This window comes from Limulus polyphemus, unplaced genomic scaffold (assembly GCF_000517525.1).
Source record: "Limulus polyphemus unplaced genomic scaffold, Limulus_polyphemus-2.1.2 Scaffold3698, whole genome shotgun sequence".
In the NCBI taxonomy this organism is placed as follows: domain Eukaryota; kingdom Metazoa; phylum Arthropoda; class Merostomata; order Xiphosura; family Limulidae; genus Limulus; species Limulus polyphemus.
This window is the reverse complement of record NW_013669308.1, coordinates 96,226-107,716: the sequence shown is the minus strand read 5'-3', so window position 1 is coordinate 107,716 and position 11,491 is coordinate 96,226. Positions and strand designations below refer to the sequence as shown.

The 11,491-nt window shown below is 33.9% G+C and overlaps 1 protein-coding gene across 1 annotated transcript in view; it reads left to right on the top strand.

The window, feature by feature from the left end:
• Positions 1 to 253: 253 nt before the first annotated feature.
• LOC111088408 (nose resistant to fluoxetine protein 6-like) overlaps positions 254 to 11,491 on the top strand; it is a 31,049-nt gene continuing 19,811 nt past the window's right edge. The window contains exons 1-4 of the mRNA XM_022398450.1: positions 254 to 506; positions 5,884 to 6,086; positions 8,475 to 8,589; positions 10,750 to 10,892. Coding sequence (XP_022254158.1) covers positions 254 to 506; positions 5,884 to 6,086; positions 8,475 to 8,589; positions 10,750 to 10,892 — 714 coding nt within the window. The remainder of the gene's footprint in view (positions 507 to 5,883; positions 6,087 to 8,474; positions 8,590 to 10,749; positions 10,893 to 11,491) is intronic.

The following is an 11,491-nucleotide window of genomic DNA, read 5'->3' as shown; positions in this document are numbered from 1 at the left end:
CATGGTTTGTGACGGTATCGTACGACTGGCCACTATGTTCTGTTTGTTTGTTTTGTTTTGTTCAAACAGAGCTACCGAAGCAGGTAATACAACAAGTTTCACGCCTCCACTTAAGCTATCAGTTACAGATACCACAAGCTCAACAGAAAGAAATTTCGTAAGTTCCACAAAAATAAATACCACAAAATCAACAGAAAAAGAAACCTCAAAACCAACAGAAAGAATCATCACAAACTCGACTATAAACATAGTTATGACGCCAAAAATGCGTTCAACGTCCAGAAACTTTGACACATCCCTGACTCCAGAAGTGACAACAGAGAACTCCGTGTCTCAGTGGCTGAACATTGAGAAAAGTATGAAAACAACAATAGACTCTATGTTGAAACAGATCCTTCCATACATAGTGCGGATGTTTTCCACTGTTGAATTATCCGGTCCCTGCTATGTTAGTCTGTTAAAAACACTGTTCAGTGTTCGGAAGCTCAAATCTTGGGCAATAAAAAGTAAGTAACTTTTTAAAATTTGGAACAAAAACAGTTTACAACAACAAAACGATTTAACGATTTTAATTAAGACTGACAAGTAAAAGCTCTCATTATTTATGTATTTTTATTTATTCTGGCAACAAGTGGTAAAGTACACTAATTTATATCGATAAAAAGATGCTTTCTTAGTGTTAACTCACACCGAATTATATCAGTAATAAGATGCTTTCTTAATGTTAACTCACACAGAATTATATCAGTAATAAGATGCTTTTCTTAATGTTCATTCACACTGAATTATGTCGGTTGTAAAATAGTTTCGTAGTATAAAATGCTAATATTTTTCAATTCACCGTTCCTAACAAGTTAATAATTTGTCGTTGTACACTCATTTTGTGTCCTGATGCTGGTTTTCATAGACTAGATTCAGTGCAGGACGTTTGCTTGTCTGCTTATGATTTCCAGTTTTTTGTTCTGTTAGACATTTCCTCTAGAGTACCTTGCTCGTTGTATTATACCATAATTTGTCTATAATCACGAGTGACTTAAAAAATTAATTATTCTACACAAACGACTTTGAAAGTTTCAAGAACAAGTTAGATCAAACTGTCGTATGAAAATCAACAAATACATGTCAGTAAAACTTGAAGAAATTATGAGGAGCTTAACCGACATTTCTTAGTAAGTGTCGTTAACCACTGTAGTGGTTCATAATAGGGGTTGCCAAATTCTTCTTCTTTATTATTATTTAATATTGTTCCGCCAGCCTACAGCAAAAAATGGCTGCGAGTATTGTAATAAAATCTGGGCAGTATTACTAAACGCATCATCACGCATTGTATAGGGTAATTGTAAGTTTATTTGACTACCTAGAATACAACAGCGATTGTATAAACGTTGACACCCAATAGTGTAGTCTGTGGTTTATATGGAGCCTCATAACCTACTACATGCATACATATCTAGCTGCGTGTATTTTAATGTTTAAATGGCAGACATGACATATGGCCTAACGAGACACTGGAAAAAATCCCGATGGGCCCTCTTGGAAAAGTACGTAGTTTTGTTGGTCCCCTTGTGGGCCCCCCTCTAGATTTTTTCCCGGTAAAATTTTAGATTCCAGTCCGCCTCTGCTAGCAAATAACAGCAGTTCTATAACCATTGACGCCCAATCCTTTTAATGTAATCTGTGGTTTACATTGAAGGCTCATAATCTACTACATGCACACGTATTTAGCTGCGTGTAATTGAATGTTTAAATGGCAGACATGACATATGTACCATAGTGATTATTAACTAATTATTGCAACTACGCTACTGACAGGATCACAAACGCCAAAAACGTAATACGAACTTCTAGGCTGCCTCCACAACAGAAATATTTAAGCCGTAGTTTAAAAACCAGCACCAAGCTCAGTTTTGGTGCCGACTGATGGTAAGTGTCAAATTATAGCCAACACTGCGTGATTGAGAATTTTATAGACACCGCAGATAGAGTAGCCATCCTTGAAAATGCCTCTAAAGAGTGGCAAGAATCATGCAAGCAGGAGATAACGAAAATGATGGCTATTCTAGTCGAAAGTGAGGCAGAAATTGTAAAGCTATATATTTTGTTTAGAAAATATTTAGTTTCAGATAAAGTTTACAGCAGCGACGTCCCACAAGAGTTTAGGGTGACAGAAGTGTCACGACCCAAACTCCATCAGAAATGGAGAGAGGGGAGGTATAGAATTATAATCAATTTATAATTGTTAATTAACACGTTTCCGACCTTGTATAGTGTGGAGAATGTCAATCTAAGAGGAAATTTAGCAAACTGCACCAAACCTTGACCGGCCTTACTATGGCCAGCGGAGAAGAGGAAGGGGAAAATATAACAACTATAAGAAATGTTCAAAACTCCATGTCTTCAAGCTATAAACCCCTGTTTTGACTCCATGTCTAAAAGCTGTAATATTTAGGAGAGTCAAAATAGGGGGTTTAGGAGAAAATATAACAACTATAAGAAATGTCAACAACTCCATGTCTACAAGCTACAAACCCCTATTTTGACTCCATGTCTAAAAGCTGTAATATTTAGGAGAGTCAAAATGGGGGTTTTAGAGGAAACTATAACAACTATAAGAAATGATAAAAACTCCATGTCTACTAGCAACAAACCCTTATTTTGACTCCATGTCTAAAAGCTGTAATATTTAGGAGAGTCAAAATAGAGGTTTTTAGGGAAAATATATAATAGCTATAAGAAATGGTAAAAACTACATGTCTACAAGCTATAAACCCCTATTTTGACTCCATCTCTAAAAGCTGTATTATTTAGGAGAGACAAAATAGGGATTTTTAGCTTGAGGAAATAACGTCAACACTTTTTGTTTGTCTACTTTTTTGGCGATTGCATTTTCACTTTAAGCTACCATTCTTGTCTGTGTATTTTTTTGAAGACATCTTTTTTTAAAACTAATGATTTTTAATAATATTGTATAAAAATGTTGTCATAACACACGAGAGACTTTAGTGTCCACCAATTCAGTTATTTATATTAGTTCCTTTTCATGTAGTTGTTTCAAAATATTCCTAAAATACCATAATCTTTGAATATTGAATTTTTCAGCCTCGTAGGCCCTTATGTTCTGTAAGTTATATTTTGAGTAAGATAACGTATCTTCTAAATGCTACTATATCCTAAATTGAACTGATAAAGGTAAAGAGCATAAGCTCTTAACGTAGTTTTGAGTAGATGAACTGATAAAGGTAAAGAGCAATCAGCTTTTGATGTAGTTTTGAGTAGATGAACTGATAAAGGTAAAGAGCATAAGCTCTTAACGTAGTTTTGAGTAGATAATTAAGCTACGATTTTACGGCTGTTATTTTTGTTGTTGTAAATGCTGATCCAAACCTAAAATATTTCTTTTTAAACCACATTTTAGTGAAGAGTTTGATGTTTGATCCTGCTTTGTTGAAAGGGCGCACTTATAAATACACTTGCTATTTTTTATACAACCAACTAGGTTGGGGTTAGTAATAGGCCGGAAATAAAATGCCGAAATAAGGCAAAGAACAGGTGGAGAGATCAAAATAGGTCACAGGTAGGTTCCACGGTGTGCTTCTTGTGGAAATAATCTCAAAGTAACTTGACTATGATATTTCGTCGTTCCTAACAACTTGAAAAGTTAGCGTTTTGTACTTCTCAAAGTGCCATGTTTATTTACAGTTTCTGACATTATATAAACGGTAGTTTATTTTACTTATCGCTTGAGACAAAAGTAAAAAAAGGTAATCGAACTCACGAGGTATAATTTAAAGTCACTCCATTCTGTCTTGTGTCAAGTTTTGGTGTGACGTCATACCCTTGTATGTCAGTGGACAAGCAGAATTACCGTATGTATTTGTTTTCTAAATACTTATAAAGTAAGTCTGTATTGACATTAATGTTTTGTTTCGCTTAACTTCTTGGAAGATTGCAAATAAGAACTTAAAAATTTATAATAGTAATTGAGTTTTCGCATTATATTCTACAGCCATAAAAAGTTGGGAAAATGTACGGCAGCATGGTACTGACTAACACTTGTTATTCCTTTTCCAATAGTTACATTATACATATTAAAATAATATATTCAAGATTTCACATTATACTTTGTTGAAATTAGTCATATTTTTTTCCCAAGACATTTATGATTCAATAACGTTCTTTCAAAACTGTGCGCCATTGATTGTACTAATTGTACGTCTTTAACCGTTGAAACTTAATGTTGCTTACACAGGGGTGTTCGTGTCACTCCGCTTTGAAAGAGCTGAGAACGAGGTTATTCTTCCTGCGTTTTGGTTACACGTAAGAGTGAGTGATGCAAGAGGAGTGGTTAATATTTGTGATGGTTAACCAGATGATAAAGACAGTGAATTTTATAAACATTCCCCTAATGCTTTATAGCGAACGTAAAGAGTTTGGGCTAAAACCCTAAGAAAACAACGTAAAACACCAGTACACCAACACAATCATTATATTGGTTGAATTTACAGGTCCTTCCGAAGTCTCTCATTCGTGCGGTCAAACTAAGATACATATACTAGCAGAAATACCCGCCCGCTCTGCAGGTTAACTACTAGTTTCTGCAGAAGGCTATTGGGCCTGCGGCCTTTCCTGGAATTATCTGACAGTTCTACAACAATGTACTCATACTTCACATTCAATAATGTTAGCTATACATGAGAAGAATGATTTTATTGAAATGTTAGTTTAAAAATGAGATATCATCAAAGCATTACATTAGATTTATTGAAGTATTTCTTTGTAGACGCAGTTATCAATGAAAGTGCCCAGCTTTTCTGTTGCAACACTCATGAGATTTTCACTGAAGAAAAACAAATAAGTTTTTAAGTTTGATGTTTGATGGTTATGATTGGTGATGATCGGTGCTGTAGTTTCCGAGATCCGAGTTTTGGACGTATACATCGTAAGCTCCATTATAATAAGATGCTTTATTATATCGACATTTAATACATTTGGTATGCGTGATTATCATAATACTCTTACATGATACTCGAAATGTCCACGTGGATATGACTTTATCATTGCTCGTTGTATTAGTCTACTTACTCCATGTTTAGAATCACTAATCAGTTAATTTTTCGGACTGAGTACATGAAAAGCATCTCCCAAAAGAGTACGCCACATTTTGTAAACACCATGCATATTGTTTAACGCAACGGTCAGTTACGTTTCAAACGTTCTTTCACTTGACTATGAACAAATGTGGCATGTTTCTCGTATCTTCCGGCATATCATTAAATAATTGTGAACTTTGCATGTTTACGAAAGGAAAGATAAAACTATTTACTTTTAGTGCCCTATTTAGTACCCTATTAGTGCCCTATTTACAATTCTAATGAAGCTATTTCTAATATAATAAGTATATAAATGTTCATTTATTAACGTTTGTTCTCTGAATTAAAGAGGATTAGAATTTCGAGATTCTAGTGGCTTCATGATCTATTACTTGTTTGTGATTCTAAACAACAAAGTTTTACTGTGATTCATATTAATCACACTTCTACCATGCGAGTAAACGCAATTTTTGAATAATGAATCATGTTAAATCACTTGCTTCTAAAACAACTATACCAGTCAGGTATATGTGATTATCAGCAATAAATTCAACAGTCAACAACAAATCAAAATATGTATATACAGGCTAATCAGATTCTTTGTGTTTTTTGTTAATTAGCTGTAACAGTTTTCCATTGAATCAAACACAGTTCTGAATAAACTCTTTCGATCATGTATATGTAATTTTGTTGCATTAAATAAAATGTTTCATAAATAATATGACTCAATAATGATTATCCCTAATACCAGTGACAAATTGCCAAACTCATTTTATTCTTTATTTTTTCTAAGTGTTAGATGCTTCTGGGAAGATATCTTCTGGGATCGCCGAGGGAAGAGGTACCAATTTTGGATCTTATGACGAGTGCCTTAACATTTTGGTAACTAACCATAGAACAAACAAAGTAGATTTCCGTGGGAAATATTGCTTTTTAGAAATGCATTCACCGTTTCCTACATCTTCAGGCCAACTGGACCCCATATTCAAAGATTCGGTAGGTGTTTTATTCTTTTTTGTGGGGATTATAATGCTATAATTTAAGGTTAGTTCCCAGTAGTAGACAATAACCCATTGTGCATTTTTGCGCTAAAACAATCATGCAAACTTTACGCCTAAATTATACCCTGTAGGATAATTAATAAATTAACCACTGATTTAATTATCGTATCAAAATATGGCGTTTATTGTACACGCCTTACCATTGCTGATATAAATGATTTGTAAAACCCTGATTTTTAAGCGTTTCCCCGAAACAAAAATAAAACCAAGTCATCATATATTAAACAATGAAATGGTACTCTTTGCAATTGAAAATTAGGTAATATTCTAAAACACGAAGACATTATCTTCAAACTAGAAACAATCAAAATATTTACAGGATTAATAGAAAAAGTGATCAGCAGTAAAGAAACCCGATAACCCTTCTGAAAGTGGACTTTCCATGAACAGGGACAACAGCGATAGTGGCAGTTGGGATCCTTGGAAAGAATTATACAACCTTCCAAATTACAATGCATAATACAGCATAACACGCATAACAATGAAATGTTAGTGTCATGATCCCAAGAACTAGGTTTGAATATGAATTACAAAGCCCTAACTACAACATAATACAGGTGCGTTTATTTTCTTGTTCTTTCTTTTCAAAGCAGCAACTAAAGTACGTTTCTACAAAGCTCGATGCCTAACCTAAGTGTGTATTTAAAAAAAAAAAACTTTGGTGAACGTGACCCCATAATATATTTAATTTATAATTGCTTGCTGAACTCAGAATAGACAGTACCCTGAGTCCAAATGATGTAATGAGAATGAGGATGAAAAAAAGAAAAAAAAGTTTAAGGCTTTGTAATGTAACACAAATTCTACTTGTTTGTATTGCATATTTAATGTAAAATATCTGAAAACGGGAAATCAATAGAGTCGTTCACAGAATGCATTCACTTAGAGAAGTTTTCAACACTTAGTTGAACTCTAAGTTAAGTGCTTTGATCATTGGATGGAACATGAACCACTTTCATTACATGCCCGCTAGAAACCGAGAGGAGTCGTCGTCGATAAAACGGCCACCCCTGTATGTCATGACTTATGACGTACTGTAATCTAGTGTGAATCATATGTAACTATTGTTAAAGCTATTTAAACACAGTGATGTTACACCAGGTGAGCCAAAAATCTGATTTTTCTTGTTGTTGTTGTGAAGTACTTGTGGAATATTGACAATCTGCTGAAATAGAGTGTTTAGGCATATTGGGGACCATCTATTATTTAACGTGGCCTTTAGGGAAGTTGATAAACGTTAGTTTTTCGTAAATGTGTATAATTTACAATTTACCCTGTTTTAAAGTAAAACATTTTCTATTAAAAAGTATATATATGCACATATATACGAGACCCATAAAAAAACAACGTTTCTGAGATGATATCGTTGTATTGACTCATTTTACTCCAGTCTGATAGTTTCCGTGATAGTATTTGATTTGACCTGTAGATCATGACATCATGTCATGTAACAAATAGTCCCTAATATATTTAAATACCATACGTTAGCATACTTCACAACAATAAGAAAATCAAACTTTTGACTCATCCTGCATTAGTTGTGACGAGGAGCAGGTTCGTTATATTAGTTGTAATGAGATATGTGATAACCTTTGTTGTTAAATATAGGTTTCAAATGTAACTAAAAAAAGGTAGTTGCACTCATTTAAAAACGCGATTTACTGTTATCATTAAAGCTGTAATTGTAGCCATGAATATTACATAGCTAAAACAACTCAGTGTTTTTGTTTCTTATGAACTAGAATAAAATAGTTTTAAAACAATAAAAATCCAAATGCACACGTGTTACTTTTGGTATTTAATCGCTCCGGCGTGAATCGAACAAAACATAATTCAAACAAAAGAAGATTTCGTCTTAATTTACATCAGAATCATGCTTACCGAAACTCACTTACATCGATCAAAATTAGGGACAGCTAGCGATAACTTTGTGCGCATATCCGAAACAAGAAAGGAATTAAAAAATGGAGTAGTGTAGCCATTTATGCAAATACTAAATCCAATGACAGAATCATCTCTGTTGCGATATTTACTAACGTCCTAAATATATTTTATGCTGTCTCCAAAGTAATGCCAAATGCTGTATCATGAATTAGGAAAAAATTACCATTGCTATGATTCTTAAAACTTAATATCTAATACCATTTTAGTGGTATCATGTCATATCCAATAGCATTATCAGTTTTACGATAACATAAGTAACAAATTTTCTGATGTAAAGTATCATTAACGGTTTCATAAAATTTTCAGTTTACCATAAACTACAACATAGACCACAAATATAGATATGACAGGTGGCCTTTTTATTGTATGTATGATGTAGATTTTGGCCGAGTTGGCGTTATCTGCTCACTTAGCATCAGAACTACCTGGTCTTATTGCTTTCTGTGTTCCATCAACTTGCTCTAATGAAGATGTTAAAAGAGTCACAACTACTGGTAAGATCCAGATATCTCAATAACTGTTATATACATCAGCTATTTAACGTTTGTTTGTTTTTAGAAAGAAAATTGGGCATTCATAACTAAGACAATTATTTAACTTATGTTAGAAAATCCACTGGCTCAAATACATTATCGTATTTCTCGTATAGTAATCTAACAAGTGGCACATTTTCTGCCCCAAACATTTTTGAATTCTTGGAATGTAAATTAATCTGATTTACACTAAATAATGTTGGATCTATATAATAAAAATGTTGACTTTCTTACTTCGTCTTACTTGTAGTATAGAACATAATATTTGTTTAGCGTCAGATGATTTAAGGTAACCTCTATTATTTAAATATTTTTTTGAAAATTTAAATACAAGAAATTTCCTGGCCAAATTTTAGCCTTTGCAGAGGTAATTCCGGTCTCAGTTCCCTACTGTGACGTAAAGGAAGAAATAAAGTTGAAAGATGAGCAGGTTGGAGTTTTGTAAGTGATTCTCTTTGTTCTGCAGTTTTAGTGTCAATAGATAATAGTGAGTTTTCCCCTGTAAGTTTGTAATGTTTGTATGAATATTCGGGAAAACGTTTTAAATAGGGTGGTAGTTTATTCTCATACAAGAAAAAATACTGATGTCAAAAGATCAGTACCCTTTATGACATGTTTGTTAACTTACAGATTTTAAGATAAATATACAATACTAACTTAAATTACAGAAATTATCGTTTATAATCATAAACCAGTTATATTGATAAGAAATCTAGTAGTAATAACGTTTAAAGTTTTCTAAGTTTAAGCCATTTCGTAAAGTGTATCTATAATTGTTGAATAAATACGAACAATTCTTATGTTCTAATATTTCGATTTGGTCACGTTTTAACAAGAAATATATTTTATTGTTGTAATTGCTTTAAACGAAAAGCTATGCAATGGGCTATCTGCGTTGTACCTACGATAGGTATGGAACCCGATATATAGCGTTATAAGCCCTCAAGCTTACCGCTGAGGCTTTAGTGGGGACTTGGTTGGAAATACTGAGTGTTCGGAAACATGCAAACAAAATTACTAACATTAGTGTCTGAATGTATATATGTAAAGCATTAGAGAATACACCGTAAGTGCCCCCCCCCCAGTGGCACAGCGGCATGTTTGTGGACTTACGATGCTAGATAGCCCCTTGTGTAGCTTTATGCTTAACTTTAAACAAACAAACACCGTAAGCATCTCACGTGTATATGGTACAACTGGTTTCTATTTGAGAGTTAAACCATTTTGTTTTAAAAACTATTCACTTGTGTAACGATTGGTTACAAACTACTAAAATACTTGAAATGAATTTTAGCAGCAAAGTTATATAACAGCATGCGACAAAAATTTTATATTCTTATATAACTTTTAAAATATCAAAGTATAGAAATCACCATCTTTTGTTCTTTTTTCGACTTCACTTATAACGCCCCCACAGCTGAAAGGGCGATCAAGTTTGGTGGGACAGGGATTCGAACCCACGCCCCTCAGATTGCGACTCGAGCGCTCTAACCACCTGGCCATGCCGGACCCATTACAGAAAGGAAGAATACTTGAGAGTTATCGCACCAGCGATCGAAACGTCGTACCTTTTAAATAATATCATTCCTTGCTGTAAAAACTGTAACTTGTAAAGAAAACATTAACTGCTTGTAATCTACTGTATTAACGCTAAACCTATTTTCATATAGTTGATTTATACTATCTTGATCGGTTTTTAAATATATTTGAGACCTGCGAGAGTCAAGTGCAACGGACACCTCTTTCTCCCTCCTTGACGGTTTATTTATACTTTATATTTATTTTGTTGACTATTTCTTAAAAAAAACGCTATATGAATTACTTCTTAGGATCAGGATTTGTACCCTCCAGTTCGCGTACTCACACTGAACCCTTTTCAAGTCCATGTTCATAGATGTGATATTTGTAGCGTTTATTGTTTTTTCTGTCACTTTTCATTATTTGATGGTGTGAAAGTCCTACACATCACAAACAATTCAAGTAGTAGAAACACTTTTCACGTGATAAATTAACTAGAAGCATATTTCATATAAATACCCATTAAATATACTTTTGATACCTTAAGCTAAATGAAACATTTATGTGCTAGCTATAGGTGGCTTTTTTGTTTACTTATGGTAGATATTAACAGGGGAAAGGTACTTAGGACTGTTATCACCATGTATGATATATGGGGAGAGGTGCTTAGGACTGTTATCACCATGTATGATATATGGGGAGAGGTGCTTAGGACTGTTATCACCATGTATGATATATGGGGAAAGGTACTTAGGACTGTTATCACCATGTATGATATCTGGAGAGAGGTGCTTAGGACTGTTATCACCATATATGATATATGGGGAGAGGTGCTTAGGACTGTTATCACCATGTATGATATAACGTACTATGGAGCATAGCAAGACGTTATATAAAGGTTTTTCTTGAAGTACTTAAGCGAACTATCTAAGAGTCTGTTCTAAAGTGGCTGTATGTTTAATTGTGTAGGAATACTGAACTTGTGGTTCTGAGAACATTGCAAATTGTCGTTTGTAGGTGGCAGCGTGTTCTAATACTAGGTATATGTTTGTTTGGTGAACTTGTGGTTCTGAGAACTTTGTAAGTTGTCGTTTGTAGGTGGCAGCGTATACTAGGTGTATGTTTGTTTGGTGAACTTGTGGTTCTGAGAACTTTGCAAATTGTCGTTTGTAGGTGGCAGCGTATTCTAATATTAGGTATATATTTGTTTGGTGAACTTGTGGTTCTGAGAACTTTGTAAGTTGTCGTTTGTAGGTGGCAGCGTATACTAGGTGTATGTTTGTTTGGTGAACTTGTGGTTCTGAGAACTTTGTAAGTTGTCGTTTGTAGGTGGCAGCGTATTCTA